The following is a 17,460-nucleotide window of genomic DNA, read 5'->3' as shown; positions in this document are numbered from 1 at the left end:
CTGACTTTTCTTAGTGGTAACCTTTAATATTTTCTTAGTGTATTTGACATGTTCTAACTTCACTACTATCTGCAGTGCTTTTTAAAAATTTATTCCTATTGAGACTTAGTTTAACTACCTTTTATCTGATAACTCATATTTTTCAAGTCTGAAAAATTTACAGAATTATCTACATGGATATTGCCTCTCCTTCATTCACTATATTCTCTCCTCCATAAACTCTTTAGATATATGCTGTGTCTTCTAATGATATCCTTTAAGATCTCTGAACTCAGCCTTGCTGCTTTGGCAGTCAACTGTATGAATTTTTTTTTGTATTTTAGGCTCTTCATAAAAATCATTTTTATAAGAAAGGGATTATCTGGCTCAAAACCCCTCAACAGTTGTTCTGTCTTTTACCATATAAGTTGTTCTTTTGGCTGTCAAGTACCTCATGCATCAAGGCCCTGCCATTTATTAGCTGGATAATCCTGGGCTAACTTAAATTCTTTGGGCCCCATTTTCCCAACATAGAGAGATTAATATCAAATTTACATGAAGTAAAGCATACAAGGTACAGATTAAGTGTCCAACATCTGTTAGTGCAGTAAATAAAATTTGGTGTGGTTGTGTATCTCACAGAAATTTCCCTGGTGGTCACATCTGTATTTGTCATTCATTTCAGTTATGAATTCTGAAAGAAGGCTACCATTACTTCCAAGATCTGGCACACGGATCTAGATCAACCAATCAGCTACTTGTTGAGACTTGATAGGAATACTGGCTCTTTTATGACTTCAGACTATTTAATGTATGAGCAGAGTTGCTGTTTTTTAGTATAGGAGAATAAAAGTGACATGTAGAAAAAAGGGAGAGATAAAGGAGAAAAAAAATTAGTGACATCATTTAAATACCTAGCACCATTGACTTCCATGATGTTGCACTTTGCAGTAATGTAGATTCCTTTAATACTTAGATATGTTATAATAAGCAGGAATAATCTAATAATAAAAAATTACCAGAATTTGAACATGAATCTTATATCATTTTATTGCTCAATTATATAGGTTTTTTTATTTCTATTTTCCAGAGTAGTTGTTACCCTCCTACCAGCCATGGAAATATAGTTGCTGCAATACTAATATGAAATTTGAACAGTCCCTCAGAGTTACCAGTCTTACATATCATTATCTTGATTGTGTGAGATGAGTAGGCCAAGTAATAAGCTTAATTCTTGACAAATGGTGACACTGAAACACAGAGAAGTTAAACAGAAGAAGGGTGAAAACCCAGTTAGATCTAAAGCATCCTCATCCTCTGTCAGGACAGCTCATAACTACCATGATGTAGAGATAGTGCACATTTTCATTAATTACTGTTAATTAGAAATTTTCAGAAGAGTACTGAAAAGTTTCATTAGCTCAATCACAAAACCTATTAAAATGTATATTCAGTCTATAATTTAAATTTATACTCTCAAAAACCCTTGTGTTCCTAAAAGTCAATCTTTGCCATGCTCCTAATCAAGCTCCTGTTGCACTTTTAAATTCTGGAACTTTAACCCAGAGAATACTGGAGTTGGGGGTGTGTTTATGTATGAATTCCTGGCTCAACATCCAGTGTCTAAGCATATGTATAATTGTGGGTGAATTCTTACACCTTCTAAGGTAGAATTCTATTGGATACAGCACATGGGTAATTATTTACAAAAGTGACTTGTAATCACAAACTACTCTAGTAATATTGTTACAATACTTTTGTTTTGGAGAACACAAATGCCTTCACAACAATAATTCATTCACCTTCACTGAATTGATAAGTAGAGGTTGGGTGACAAATAGTATTTTATCTGCCAGAATTGGCAAAGTAAAGGAGAAAGGAGTTAGGTATTTAAGAGAAAGCAAGAGCCATTTGACTTTCTTTTTAGCCTCATCATAATGGTAACATTGCAGTTAAGAGAATTCCTCCATTTTAATTAGGAAATATCTATGATGAAGAATGTAATTTTAGAAAAATTGTTTCAACAGAGTCATGACATGGATATATCAAAGAATAATGAAAGGATTGTACTACTAATCATTGGTGCTTTTAATCGTGTACTCTAATATTTTCAATTTTTATGGGGCTAAAGTTTATTTTTAAGTTCAGCATTACAATAAACTGACAGTCCTGGTATAGGTCCTCATTTCTCTAGATTGCCATTAAGCTCAAATCGATCCTCTAAATAAAGTCTGTCCCAAGAGACACAAGTGATGTAGGGAAAAAGGGGAGTTTTAGAAACCAAGCCTGACGTCACACTTTTGTGTTCTAACCATCTGTACCTTTTTAAACTAGGGGCTGGAGCCGCTCAGGCGGAGAGACACAGGCGCACAACAATCTTCTCCCACACAAGCCTGGAATGGCAACTGTGTGGCTGCCTAAGAAAGAAAAGCCGTTTCAGAGCTGTGGGGTGGCGTGGGGGTGTGTGTGGCAGGGTAAGAGAGTCATTCCTCTTCTCCATCCAAGGATGCTATTTATTGGAAATCCTGCCCATCTCCCCACCACCACCACCCTTTAAATTGATTTCTCTCGAGTAGGAGGCAAAACCGTTTTGATGTGAAAGAAGAAAGGAAAAAATATGCAAGACTGGCAGGGAAGCTTTGAGGAGGAGAATCACAAGCAGCATTGCTTTGGATATTGGGTCTGCGGGCAGAAAAAGGGTTCCGGCGTCCACAACCTGTTCGGCTTTAAAGACGACGCCCTTCCGTTCAGCGTGCTAACCCCCTCCCCTCACTCGCTCTGTCCACCGCCGCTGAGAGGGTAGCAGCCACCCTGTGGCCACCTCTCCCCCCACTCCCTTGGCCCCTTCATCTTCCACAAACTCAAAAGGCGCATTCTCACTGTCCTTCTACATGCGAGCCCGGCTCACCCCTCTCCCCTCGCAGCTCCCCCCAGGTGCCCATCTCTCACACGGCCCCTCACCAGGATCCTCAATCCTCCCCAGGTCTAGGGAAGCGTCTCCACTCAGGTTCCACGTGCAAATCCTAGGTTGTTACCCTGCTTTTTAGTTTCCCCCACCTCCAGCCACGGGCTCCGCCCACCCTGCCTGGGGCGCGCGCCCAGACGCCGGGACACCTGGCCGCCCCTCCCCCGGCCCCGCTATCCTCCCGACTCCCCCGCCCTTTGCACCGCAGCTCGGCGCCCACCCCTCGCTGCTTCCTCCTCTTCACCCCCTCCCTTCGCAGGAGGCGAGGACTGGGGAAGGGGGGAGGCAGAGGGAGCGCGGCGGCGTGGCCAATGGGCGCACGGCTTACTCTGGCCTCTCCCCCGCGTGGCCGCCAATCGCGGCGGGCGGTGGTGGTAATATTGTGGAGTGGAGTTTGGATGCCGCCGCTGCCGCGGGCTGGAGCGGCGCGGCGGCGGGGGCTGCCAGGGTATTTCGGGAAGGGGGCGTGAGGAGGCGGTGGCGGCAGTGGCGGGGACTGCGTGTGGAGGCAGCCCAAGGAGAGAGAAAGAAAGGAAGGAAGAGGGCGGGGAGTGCTTTGAGGAGGAGGCGGGACGGCCAAGCTCCTCACCTCTCGGCGGCGGCGGGTGTCCGGGGAGGCGGTGCCGCCCCCTGCCCGCGGTCTCTTCAGCGCAACCGGTCCCCGACCCGCTGGCATCGGGCAGCGGCCGAAGCTACTGGGGCGGGAGCAGTGGGCCGGGCGGAGGCGACCGCCATGGCGTTTCTCAAACTCCGCGACCAGGTAGGTGAGGGGCGGCAGGGCGGGATCGCGCCGCTTGGGGAGGAAGGGAAAGAGGCGGGCCAGAGGTGTGGGCCGCCAGGGCGCCCGCTCGGCAGTGTTGCTGCGAGGGAAGCCGGGTCCTGGGCCGGGGAAGGGCGCGAGGCTGCGGGCTGGGTCCGCGAGCGACTTGCTTGTCAGGGTAGCTCGGGCCCGGGTAAGCCCACGTGCCGCCCAGGGTCTTGCCGCCGGGAGAGAGGGGCGGGTTCCGCGCTCGCAGCCCTCGCGTCGGGCTCGCTGCCGGGTAGGCGCCTCCTCTTGCCTGCCAGGTGAGGCTCGGGCCTAACAGGTGGCTTTCCCCTGCCAGGCTGTAGCTGTGCTGGCGCCGTGACCTGGGGTAACGACCTTGCTCTCCTGTTTGCTTCGTGGTATAGTTGGAGATATTTACTCTCTCCGGGAAAGAAAAAAATAAAAACTGGTTGATTCAGCTAGGGACTAGTTGGTGTGTAAGTCCCCAGACTTGTTTTCTTTTGACATTTTGTGCACCATCTTGGTTACTTTTCTTGACTTAGGAAGAGCTGATCTAATACCCGAAGTGCTAGAGACACTTGGGGACTGAAAAGTACTTTGTGTCTAGGAATGAAATCGCAACTATACCTGAAAGATTAGTACACCTAAAAACCTGGGAAGAGATGCAGACGTTTTCTGATATTTGTATCTGTCTTTTAAGGAAATGAAAAATTAACACGTGAAATTTACTGAGTCGCGGGAACTTAATGATGCTGAAAACTTATTTTTGCTATTTGTTTTTCTGAACAGAAGATATTGAACAGATTTGAAGGGAAAGTAACTTGCATACGTTGGGAAACTGTTCTGAAAGTGAGTACCCCTTTTTACAGAAACAATGGGGTCTCTTAGCAAATAGCATACCTTAAATTATGAATACAGTTAATTCCATGACTTCTCACTTCCAAAGTGACTTTATCTTTAGAGTAATGATTGGCCCTGTGTATCATTTCGTATCAGGAGAGCTTTAGCTGGTGTTAATAACATCAGGGCAAGATGTTTTGAAAAACTGTTTAAAATTTATACTTTGTGTTTCAAGTTAGATATTAAAAGTCACTGTCCAGTATGTTAACCACTAACAACATGTGGCAACTTAAATTTAACTAAAATAAACTGAGTTCCATAGTTATACTATTCATATCTCAAAAGCTCAACCATAATAGCTATTGATTATTGTATTGAACAGGACAGGTAAAGAACACTTAGGGTGTTTCACAAAGTTTTATTATTTACCTGTTAATAACAGGTAAAGCACAGTTAAAGTATAAACCTTATCTAATTCCCCTACAGTCAGTACGCATTATACTCTTAACAGAATGAAACTCAAAGTGTAGGTTTTCTACTAACTTTTATCAATTTAGTGGGATTTTTGTGCTTTCATTTCTATTTCTAGTCCTTTGCTTTTGAAAGAGTTATTTTTGTGCTGTAGATTATTGTGTGCACTAGGAATGCAGTGGACTTTTAGGAGGACATCCTCTTTTATTTGCCATAAGATTTAAGCAGAAACAGGATTTCAGTTGGAAATGAAGTTGCATCTTTGCACTTGAGTATTTAGAAATTACAATTATAGAGCAGTTGTGATACTACTCCAGTTTTACATGATGTCCACTTACAGTGGTAATACTGTTCTTTAAAATATAATCTGTAAATTTGAGAATACTTGGACAAGTTAATTAAATGGGATGACTGAGAGAAAATAAGAGGTTTATCTCTATCCTATCTGGTTTCTCTTTTGAAAGATTTTGAGAAATGAGTTTGTTTTGCCTGGTTTAAAGGGAATAGCTGTTTCTAGCAATATCTTATATGTTGATATTTTATTAACTGTTAGAAGTGAGAATAAAAATGAAATGGAATGCAAATACTCTTAACTTTTCCCATCTGCAGGAAAAGCAGTTCAGCTAGATGAATTACTTTATTTGGAGGAAAGGAGGAGAAGATCTGGATAAGTACACAGAATTTTAAACGTGGAAGGTACTTGATACAGCTTCTATCTCAAAAGCCTTATATACACTTGAGATAGGAAGTAGTAGAATCTGCTTTTCTAGGTCTGTTTTATTATTCACCTTGTATTTTGTTTTCTTTTGGCTTGTAAAACATTGTTTAATACATAGAAGCTGCAAGTGGGGAAGAGTTTTCTTTGTGCAAGGAAGCCTTAGTTCTTAAATATGAAACAAATGAATAAATAAAGGAGTTCTCCTGTCCATTCAATTTGAATTAAAACAATATTCTCTCATTTTATGCTGACACATAATGGGTATAAGAAGTAATTACTGTCCTACTTTCTGTTTACCTGTAGATGGAAATAATTTTTAATTGTAAATAAAATGAAAATAATTTGTTTTCTGTCTATAGGAGTTAGGCACATGATTTTTTTTCCCCTGAATTATTTCACTTTGGTTTATACAACATGAATTAAGATTCAAATTGTAGGGTGTTGTTTCATTAGGTGTCACTGTCATAATTTTTATTTTTTCAATTAGTAAAAAATAATCATACATGATTACATTGAAATTTTCAGCAGTAATAAGAACAGTAGAAGGTTTTTGTTTAGATTAGGGATTACAAACTCCCAAACTGGGAAACTAAATGACAGCTAACACTTGGCTTTATTTAGTATTTAGAAGAAAATGATGAATGGTAGAGATGATGACCATGGGGATCAAGTATGTTAGTTGCTGCTCTGCTCCAGGCCTTTGTTGCTCTGCAGGTGTAATAGTAGTTTTAGAATACAAATTTTTTAAGAAGCCAGTAATCCAAATTGTTATGCAAAATCTGTAAATGTTGGCAAGTTGATAACCACCAATGGCAGTCAATTCTGTGATTCTAAAAAGGGGCCAGTAAGAACTAGTTTGTAACTGCTAATTTAGATCAGTTGGAGAAAACAAACTACAAAATAAGATTCCTATTAAAAACAGTTTTCAGGGCTGGGGAATGTAGCTCAGTGGTAAGAGTACTTGCCTAGGATGCACGAGACATTGGGTTCAATCCCAGCACCAAAAAAAAAAAAAGTTAAAAACAGTTTAAAATAGGAAGCCAAGCATGGTGGTGTCCTCCTATAATCCCAGTGGTTCAGAGGGCTGAAGAAGGAGTTTCACAAATTCAAAATCAGTCTCAGCAATTTAGCGAGGCCCTAAGCAACTTAGCAAGAACCTGTTTCTAAAAATAACTAGTCAGTCAAGGTGGCACACAACTGTAATCCCAGTAGCAGCTCCAGAGGCTGATGCAGGAGGATCAGGAGTTCAAAGCCAGCCTCAGCAAGGGTGAGGCACTAAACAACTCAGTGAAACCCTGTCTCTAAATAAAATACAAAATAGGGCTGGGGATGTGGCTCCGTGGTTGAGTGCCCCTGAGTTCAATCCCTGGAACCCCCCCAAAAAATATAAAATTGCAAAATGATCATAATTTTTTTTTCCCTTCTTTGTAATGCCTGTGATTGAACCCAGGACTTTGTGCATGCTAAGCAAGTGTTGTACCACTGAGCTACACCCCCAGCCCCATTCATAAACTTTTGTATCATATTTGAAGAGTTCTTTTAAAAAAATTCATGTATATGTTTTTTTACTTACAGCATATATGTGTAATCTTAGTATTTATTTCTGTTTTCACAGTTTGTTTTAAAACTGGAGTTAAACTTTGTTTGTAGTAGTACTAAAGGATTATAGCTTTTTTTTTTAATATTTTTTTTTTTTTTTAGTTTTCGGCAGACACAACATCTTCGTTTGTATGTGGTGCTCAGGATCAAACCCAGGCCTCACGCATGCCAGGCGAGCACGCTACCGCTTGGGCCACATCCCCAGCCCGCTTTTTTTTTTTTTAAGTGGGGGGGAGAGAATTTTTTTTAATATTTATTTTTTTCAGTTTTCGGTGGACACAACATCTTTATTTTATTTTATGTGGTGCTGAGGATTGAACCCAGTGCCCCGCGCATGCCAGGCGAGCGCGTTACCGCTTGAGCCACATCCTCAGCCCCTATAGCTTTTTTTTTTTTTTTGGATTATTTTTTTTTGCCCATTTGTATATAGTAAGTAGATTTCTTGAAGTCTTGTTTTTCCCCATTAAAATTTTTTTGATTGCTACATAAACTACATGTTTATGGAGATACAGTGTGACATTTCGGTGTATAGTACAATGTATAATGATTACGTCAGGGTGGTTGTGTAGCATTCATTCACCTTAAATATTTATCATTTCCTTGTGTTGGGAACATTCAGAATCCTCTCTCTTATTGGTTGTAGAAATATAGAGTTGTATATTTCATTTTGCTATAGAAATATTTTTCTATAGCAAAATAGAAATAGATTTATTATTGTCAACCTTAGCATACTGTTATGGAGCTTTAGGAGTCATTTCTCCTATTGAACTGCACTCCTGTACCTGTTAACCATCCCTTATCACCTCCCTTGCTTTCCAGTCTCTAGTAACTACTGTTCTCTCTAATCAAATCAGCTTTTTAAGCTTTCATGTAAGTGAGAATATGCAATATTTGTCTTTCATTTGATTTTGTGTGTGTGTGTGTAGGAGCCATCTTTGTGTGTTCCCTTCTAGATTTGGTTATTATGTGAGGATTCTTTATATGTTGATGGTTTTTTTGTTTTGAACAGGGTTGACGTATATCAGTGAGTAAATGTTGAATGAATGAGAATAGTAATTTAAGCACGATTTTGGATAGTAAAAAGTTCTCACATGATCAGGTACTTGCTAAGAGTGGAGACTTGTTTGACTTTTCAGTAAGGTGGCAGAGAGAGAAAGAAAAAAAAACTTGAGAAATCTTACTAGATTTATAGAATGCATGAAATGCTTGAAGAACACTGGTGCCCACCTATTTATCAAGTGTCTCCCTGCTTTGTGCTAGAGACTGTGCAGGGTCTAAAGAAAAAGCAGCTACCATCTCTGCCTGTAGGGGGTCTTATGGCTAGAAGAGGAGAAAGACATACATAAATATAGGGTGTAAGATATTTCAGATGAAAAGGTTTGTTGAGTTGAAGGAAAACATGGAGCCTGTTATTTGAAAATGTTGATGAACAAACATTTCAAAAGTAAGTACCTTGTTTTAGTCTGCTTTTTTGCTGCTGTGACCAAAAGATTGACGAGAACAATTTTAGAAGAGGAAAAGTTTATTTGGAGCTCATGGTTTCAGAGGTCTCAATTCATAGCTGGCTGACTTCATTCCTCAGGGTCTGAGATAAGGCAGAACATCATGGTGTTCTTCCTAGTGCCACTTCCTGAACTGCCTTCCTCTATCAGGTAGAGGTAGAGGAAGGCAGTTCAGGAAATGACACTAGGAAGCAGAGAGAAACCTGTGCAACAGGAACAATATATAAACCAAAAAGCACACCCCCAGTGACCCACCTCCTTCAGCCACATCCTACCTGCCTACAGTGACCACCCAGTTAGTGGATTAACATACTGATTATGTTAAGGCTCTCATAACCCAATCATTTCACCTCTAAACTTTCTTACATTGTCTTACACATGAGCTTTTAGGGGATACCTCATATCTAAACCATAACGTCCCTCCTGTTTTCTCACTTTTTGGATATCTTGTTTATATAATACAGATTACAACCTGGTGGGCTCCATAACTGATGGGGATTACATGTTTTAGAATTCAGAAAGTATCAGTTGTAGGGAGAGAAATCTTGTGGCAAAGGAGAGAGAGATTTTAGGTTCACCAGAAGGATTTGACAATATTGAAAGCAAATAGCTGTACTTGAAAGCAACAAGAGGGAACTGTGAAGTTAAGCCCGAAAAGAGGACGGTATTCTTGTTTTTTGGGTAATGAGGATATAGTCCTGACTGGTGTAATTGAATGGATGGGAGTTAGATTATCTCAGTACTAAGTACATTATGAAGTACTTTGACTATGAGGCTAGAATTTGATGATGAGAAGTAATAGCTGGGCCTTCTTAAATAGGAACCCATGGGGGTTTTAGCAATAATGTGCATATAGTGCACTTTTCTGAATAGGGTTTATGGGTTTTATTGGGTCCTCAAAGGGTTTCACAACACTGAAAATTTAAATAACCACTACAGGTTTTAAAAGGGTAGATTACAAAAGATGGACAACAGGGACCCCCAAAATCAGTGAGGTAAATGATTCTGTGGTTTAAAACACAAAACATTTTAGTACAAACTGAGCACATTAAATACTGAGCAGGGGGAATGAATATCTTGGAAAGATTCCTTATAGCTGTATTGATGGCTTACAGATCTGTATAAATTAGAGTGTCCTGTTTCATAGTCCCACTAGGTTAAATTAAACTTTGAAAATATACTTAAACATTGCTTATGGTGATTAAAAAATAGTAAATAATCCAAGTAATTAGATTTGGGTTGCACAAAGTTTTCTAGCATTTTGTCATGTCTTGTTTTTCTAGTCTTATCTAAAGTTTATATCCAGTCAGTGCTGGGATGGGATGAGATGCTCCTGGAAAATGCTCTGTGCCTGGAGAAAATAGTTCAGAATTAAGTCTTGATCTAGGTAATGTCTCCAGTAGGTCAAAGCAAATCAATCATACTACTCATTTACAGCCAAAATAATGAAATCTCCACTTAACTTAAACCAGTAAAACTTTAAACTGTTATTGGGATATGGTGTGTAACTATAGTTGAAATAATGAAAGTAAAATTTCCACTCCCATCCTCCACAATTAGTATTTAGTTATACAGGTGTGCCTTAAGTGATACTATGGATTTGGTGTTCCAGATCACTCCAGTAAAATCAATAGCTCAATAAAGCAAATCGCATGGATTTTTTGGTTTCTCAGTGTACATGAAATGTATGTTTACACTTAGTCTGTTAAGTGTGTATTATGTTTTAGCATTATGTCTAAAAAAAAAAGGTGTATGTACCTTAATTAAAATACTTCACTGCAAAAAGATGCCGATGATCATTTGAGATTTTGAAAAAATTGTGCCAATAGACTTGTTTAACGTAGTTGCTACAGACCATCAAAGCAGACTTTAGTGAAAAGACTAGTTTTGCCTAATAAATTTAAGTTCAAATTTTTAGTTGGCAAGGGTTTATTCATCTGAATTTATTATAAACTTAAAGGCATATCTTTCCTACACTTAAGAATTTAGGGCCATAGATAATATTAAAACATGTAGCACAGGACAATTAAAATACTTTAAAAAAGGAAATCTTCAATTGTGTACAATGAATCAAAAAGCATTCTGATGTCATATATGCCTTAATAAAATAAATTAATTAATTTAAAAAGAGGAAATTTTGTTTTTTAAGATTTTGACTTTTATAGGTTACTTAATTAATATTCGCATATTAAGTTTAACATCTGCTTGTCAGTTTCTGCCAGAAAGACAGTTGGAATTTTGACAGGTATTGTGTTTAATCTGTACATCACTTTGGGAAATATGTTGTCTTCTTACTATGTCTTTTAGTCTGTGAACATGGGATGCTTTCCATAAGATTCTTTAATTTTTTTTAATGATCTTGTAGTTTCTAGGTTATAAGTTTTGAACTGTTTGTTAAATCAGTTGCAAGGATTTTTTTTATGCTTATTGGAAATTAATTTTTAAAATTTTCACAATGTTCATTGCAATGTATAGAAATACAGTTCCTTTACATATTGCTCTTATATCTTGCAACTTTGTTGAGCTCATTTGTTAGTAGAAATGGGTTTTTAGAGGATACATGAGACTTTTCTATATAGAGAGTATGTTATCTGTAATTAGAGAGATAATTTTACTTCTTTCTTTTTGATCTCTGTGTTTTTTATTTCTTCTGGCTTACTTGCCCAAACTAGAACCTCCAGAATAATGCTAGAAATGGTGGAGAGTTGGACACCCTTGTGTTGATCATGATCTTCTGTCTGTCTTCTCTAAGTATGATGCTACCAATGAGTTTTCTGTAAATGACTTTTATTAGATTAAATAAATTTCCTTCTATTCCTGGTTTGTTGATTGGTAAATTCTTTTTTTTTTTTTTTTTTTTTTTTTTTTTGCGGGGAGACCAGGGATTGAACTTAGGGGTCCTCGACCACTAAGTCACATCCCTAGCCCTATTTTGTATTTTGTATTTTATTTAGAGACGGGTCTCACTGAGTTGCTTAGCACCTTGGCTTTTTGGCTTTTTGCTGAGGCTGGTTTTGAACTCTCAGTTCTCCTGTCTCAGCCTCCCAAGCTGCTGGGATTACAGGCATGTGCCACCATGTCTGGCTGTTGATTGGGAAATTCTTAAACATGGATATTAAATCAAGTTCCCATGTTGGGCATTGTAGTTTTTTGAATAAAATGAACGCTTAGAAAGGAATAGTATCTTGGTTTCAACCAAGATCACATTACTCAGAGAACTTTCCCATTCTGAAAACTTACAAATATTATTTCTTCAATGGCAAGTCCCAAATGTTATGTTTTTAATTAGGTTCAAATTTCTTTGACATTTGCCTATTTGATAATTTCAGTTAGCTATATGTATGCTACCACCCCAAATTTAACATGACTGTTTAGGCATTTATTTGATTCTGATTTTATTGTGTATCAGGTGCTATGCCAGACTCCAAAGGACCTAAAAATGTGTTTGAAGAATTGTCAAAGAATACCTAGGGTTGCAGTACAGGGCACTTGGTGTGTCAAGAAATTACCATGTTGGAGATAGAGTCAAAATCATGAAAATCCTGAGCTCTAAAGAGATAAATCTTTATTCTGAAAGCAGTAATGAGCCACTGAAAGATTCAAAGTAGGAAATCAGTATAAGATTTGTATTTTGAATGAATTCTGGAAAAGAGATAATATAGAATATGAATCAGTATGTTGAGAGTGAAACTGGAAGCAGGAGAACAGGTGGGAAGTTAAATCCATTTGAAAAGAGGTTTGATCTAAGACACTGGCAGTGGGGATGGATTCTAGAAATATTTTGGAAGTAAAATTGATAGGACTTGCTGACTGGATTATAGGGACTGAAGAAGAAGAATGAGTCTTCAGTGACAACTAGGGTTTTGAATAGGGGACCTGAGTGGATAGGGCATTGCTAGAGGAGGAGTTGGTTTGAAGGGAGATTAATTTGATTTTGGAAATATTGAAGTCCTTGTAGAACATCTAAATGGAGAAATATTGTTATGGTTAAATGTGAAACTGGACTCAGATAAGAGTATTTTAGGTGGTGATTGAAGTGAATGAGGTCACTGAGAGAATGGGAAGAACTCATGGCCAAGGAGGATATAATAGATAATATGGAATGAATAGATGAAAATATATGAAGTGCTACTAGAGTTAAGAAGAAAGCCTTGAGAGACTGATGTCACAGGCCAAAGGGGAAAAGAATTTCTCAAGTTGTACCTGTATTCTTTTAAGCTTGAAGGTTTAGTTAAATTTTCACCACTTTTTAGTTTTCCTTTTATCTCAGTACATTGTTTTAAGCTTTTCTGTGAAAATGTTTTTCCTATTTGCTGCATGTTCTTTACTTCCTAAGGCACTATTTCCCAATTTGGGCACACATCAGACTCACATGGCAAGCTTATAGATTCTTGGGGTCCAGTTAGACCTGCTGAATGAGAATCATCCTGGATAATGCTCTAGACTTAGTATTTTAAAATCTTCTGGGCTGGGGATATAGCTCAGATGGTAGGGAGAGTGCTTGCCTTGTATTCACAAAGCCCTGGGTTCTAATTCCCAGCACTACAAAGACAAAAACAGAGATGGGGCGGGGGTGCTGGGGTTATGGCTCAGTGGTAGAGCACTTACCTAGCATTATGTGAGGCACTGGGTTTGTTCTGTTCTCAGCACTGCATATAAAATAAGTGAATAAAATAAAGGTCCATCAACAACAACAACAACAACAAAAATCTGTGATGAAGATTAGTTTTGCTCTTTGCCAACTTTTTTCTTCTGTGCCCCAAACTAACTTAAGTTTACTACCCCTTTTTGGATTTGGAGGTGGCCATATGTTTGAGATCTGGTAATAGACAGTTAAGCAAAAGTGTTGAGTGTCACTTTAACCCTGGCAAATACAAACCTACCTTGAGTAAATTCTCTCTCCCCCCACCTATTGCTAGATAAACTTTGGAAATGATGAGTTAAGAGCACTAAACTTCTGTCAGCCTGGGTCATCTCCAGCCTCCTCAGGTCTTTAGGTGATCATTAACAAGGATATTTGGACTTTGTGTAAGCATGAAACATACTGTTGTGTTATATCATAGTTTGGGGATTTATTTATTATAATATCCACTTTTATTTTAATCAGTACATTTCCTTAGATTATTGTTCAAGGATCAGAATTAGGGAACCATTGCCCTTGGTTACCTTTTGTTCTAATGTTGTTTTTAAACTCGATATATAGGAAGTCTTCAGCTGTTGACTTTAGACCTTCCATGTGTTTTGTTTGTACTAAGTTTAATAGAAATGGTTATAATTAACATTCTGATTATTTTATTAGATAAAGATATCTATATGTTTACTACCTATTGAACCTTGATACTGGGGATACATTTATGTTTAAAACAAGGTCTCTACCTCTTAGTATGGAATAAGAAGGAATTAGATAAGGGAATTATTTTACCTGTGCTTTGGGGACATTAAGGTAGAAGTGGTTAATTGAACCCAAGGGTGAAGTTAGGAGGGTTACTTGTTTATCAAAAAGGGATTTTACTTACTAATGTTCTTGTAGTATTTTTCTCTTGTCTTTAGTGGACTGGAGCCATACATAGGCTAAATAAAATGTCCTTTTAGATCTACAAGTGCATTTTTTTGATAATTTTTATTACATGGGAATATTTTGATTGAGCATGTGCTTTTTCTTAATCTCTAACAAAAAAACACTGCAAATCTTAGTCCTGATGCAAATTATATTATTAAAATTTTCTTGCAATTAACTAAAATGTTGTTGTTTTTTTTGTTTTTAAAGAAGTATCTTATTGCATTTCCTTTTCTCCAATTACATTTCAGGGAAATTTTAGATATAGCAAAAGTTAGGAAGGTCCTACTTATTATCTTTGGTATTAAGTTCTTAATCAGTGTGTGTGTGGAGGTGGTTAGGTAAATTTCTATATTGAATAGCTTTAGGAATGGTGAGGTATTTCCCAACTTTTTTTTTGATAGGTTTTATGCTAGGCAGTGTGTAGCTCCAGAGTATTAGACTGAATGTGCCAAGAGTGAGATGAGAAATGTTAACAGCTGGGCAGTGGACAACCACATCTGAGAGAAATAGGTGTGTTCCTGGACTTAGTTTGACTTGGGTGTTAACAAATAGCTGACTTAGGGGATGTATAAACAAACTGCACCACTAGGGTAAACAGTGAAATTTAAACTGAGTGAATAGACCAGAAGAGCAAGTGTAGTATTGTCAAGTAGGTCTGATAAGTAACCTAAGCCAAGGTATAGGAAGGTAGTTAGAAACTAACAGGTCTGTGAGAGCTTGAATGATTCAAATAGAGATGTCTAGAATTAAGAGACTTCAGTAAATAATGCCAGGGAGCTGTAACCTTTCAGATATTCTCATTTGATGCTATAGCAAGGACAATGAGAGAAACCTGGTTGGACTGTTTCCAAATTGAGAAGCTTGTCAAGAGGGTCAAATGAAATACAGGATATATGTACTGTAGAAGGTCAAGGGTTGTAGGTTTTCTCTCCTTTGTAGAAGCAAAAGGGGGAAAAAAAGGTATGGGGGATCTCATGAAAATCTAAGGGAGATCAGTAGAGTAGATGAAAAGGAACTAAGGAGAGGGAGAAGGGGAGATACTGGGAAATGATATTGTCTAAGTTATATTGCCTTATTTTGTGCATATACAAATATGTAACTATGAATTGAACCATTATTCACAATTATAATGTACCAATAAAAAAACATGGAAAAATGTCTCTAATCAGTTTTTTTTTTTAGTCATTATTAACAATATTCTCTTTTCTGAGTCTTCCAGATTCTAAGTTATATGAACTCTTAATCTCCTTTTCTTGTTCCTTTAGCTCCATGGAGCCATAGTTTCAAAGTTGGAATTTCTTTTCCCTAACCACAGCTTCTTTCATTGCCTGTTCTCCCACTTCAGCCACAATGAACCTGAGCCTTGCTGTTTTGGAACCTATTGCATATAGTCTGTTAGGTTCAAGTTGGCCACATACTCACTTTTTAGAAAACTTGACCTCCTGATTTGTTTATAGTAATGTTTTTTAAAATGTGGATAGCTCTTATTTGTGTGTTTATTAAGACTTTATGTGGGTGACCTGTCTACTTTGATTACCAGATGTTAACTGACAATTCTTTGTCCTCGGTCCAGACTCAAGAGGATAGGTAGCCTGGTATGATAGACATGGTTATCCAACTCCTGCTTTATTCTCATTTCCATCGGGCCAATTTTGGGATATCCCAACTCATACTTTTGCAGTCCTTTATATTGATTATTCTGTAGCTTTGTTTTTTATTTTGCTTTCTTCAATACTCATTCCCCTTTCCTTCAACTGTCACCCTACCTTTACCTACCTTTTAGCTTTTATTTCTGCTTTCTCACTGCCGCCTCTCTCCCTTTAGTCCTTTTGGCACAAACTTAATACACACCTTCAGTCCTCTTCCTTTTATTTCCATCTTGTGCTACTGGCAACTTGCCCATTCTTTCAGTTCCTGCTCTCTAATTTACTAAGCAAAAAGAGTCTGCTGTTTATGTAAACTTTTTTATTGATCTTCTTTCTTGCAAATCATTTACTTCTCTGTGAACTTTGTTTTCTGCTTTGTTGTTGTTGTTGCTGCATATTGAATTTAGTGCCTTGTGAACACGAAGCACACCCTCTACACCACCAGCCTTCTTTTTTCTTCTTTTTGTCTCAAAAGAATTAACATGCATTTTTCTTTTGCAAGCTATGCTTCTGCTGTACTCCTAATTCTGTCCTGAACTGAAACTTAGAGATATTGTTTCTCTCTTGTTTTTATTTATTCCTTTGCATTGTCCTCTCTGACCCTGCATATTGTTACCTATTGGTGTCTAGGTGAACACCATCTAAGATTCTGATAACTCAGATTGAGCAAATCTGACCCAGACAGCTTTCTCTTTGAACCACATTGATTCTAAAATGTGCTGAGTTTATATAGTTTTTATTGGCTTCACCTTCCTCGGCACCTAATCTCCATGTCTAAAAATTATCTCGTTTGCCCAACTTAGTACTTTTCAATTACAGTTGTTTTCTATTATTTTGTCTATAACTTAAGATCCTGAATAGCTTATCAACTTTTCAAGTTGGGTTAAGGGAGCTCATGGTTGATAAGACCAATAGTTTATTTTTGTATAATTTATTTGTTAATTTTAGCACATTTGAAGAGTGGTAAGAGTAGTAAACTCATCACCATTATCCAATTTTAGAACATTTTCATCACTCCAAAAAATTCCTTGTACCCATTTTATAATCAGTCACTCCTGATCCCACTTCAAGCCTCACGCAACTACTGATTAGGAATCTATCAAGTGTTTTTCTGAACATTTCATATAAATGGAATCATAAGATATGTGATCATTTTTGTCTTTTTTTCCATTTTGTATAAATGATTTGGATTTAATTCATGTTGTAAACTTCATTAGTTCTTCATTGCTGAATAGTATTTCATTGTACGGATATACTACATGTTACCCATTTCCCAGTTGAAGGAAATTTTGAATTATTTCTCATTTTTGGTAATTATGAATAATGATGCTGTGAATAGTCACATGTAAATCTTTGTGAAGACAAAATTTTTCATTTATCTTGGCATGATTTCTAGAAGTGACATTGCTGGGCC

The 17,460-nt window shown here is 37.9% G+C and overlaps 1 protein-coding gene and 1 long non-coding RNA gene across 4 annotated transcripts in view; one reads left to right on the top strand and one right to left on the bottom strand.

The window, feature by feature from the left end:
- Positions 1–1,097: 1,097 nt before the first annotated feature.
- On the bottom strand, positions 1,098–3,013 carry LOC139705073 (uncharacterized). The gene is made up of 3 exons (XR_011706957.1): positions 2,941–3,013; positions 2,301–2,396; positions 1,098–1,229 (listed from the first exon to the last, which is right to left on the bottom strand). It is a non-coding gene; the product is annotated as an uncharacterized lncRNA (long non-coding RNA).
- Positions 3,014–3,430: 417 nt separating this feature from the next.
- The window catches only part of Ankrd28 (ankyrin repeat domain 28), a 202,538-nt gene continuing 188,508 nt past the window's right edge, over positions 3,431–17,460 (top strand). For 2 of the 3 annotated variants that reach the window (XM_071619265.1, XM_071619273.1), the window contains exon 1: positions 3,431–3,704. In XM_071619265.1, the coding sequence (XP_071475366.1) occupies positions 3,678–3,704 (27 nt within the window). In that variant the 5' untranslated portion in view covers positions 3,431–3,677. Of the gene's footprint in view, positions 3,705–4,499; positions 4,560–5,630; positions 5,718–17,460 lie in introns of all 3 variants that reach the window. The other variant, XM_071619269.1, reaches the window with a different exon arrangement.

Source organism: Marmota flaviventris, chromosome 1 (assembly GCF_047511675.1).
Source record: "Marmota flaviventris isolate mMarFla1 chromosome 1, mMarFla1.hap1, whole genome shotgun sequence".
NCBI lineage: Eukaryota > Metazoa > Chordata > Mammalia > Rodentia > Sciuridae > Marmota > Marmota flaviventris.
Note: the sequence above shows the minus strand (reverse complement) of the source record. Positions and strands in the feature narration are given on the sequence as shown.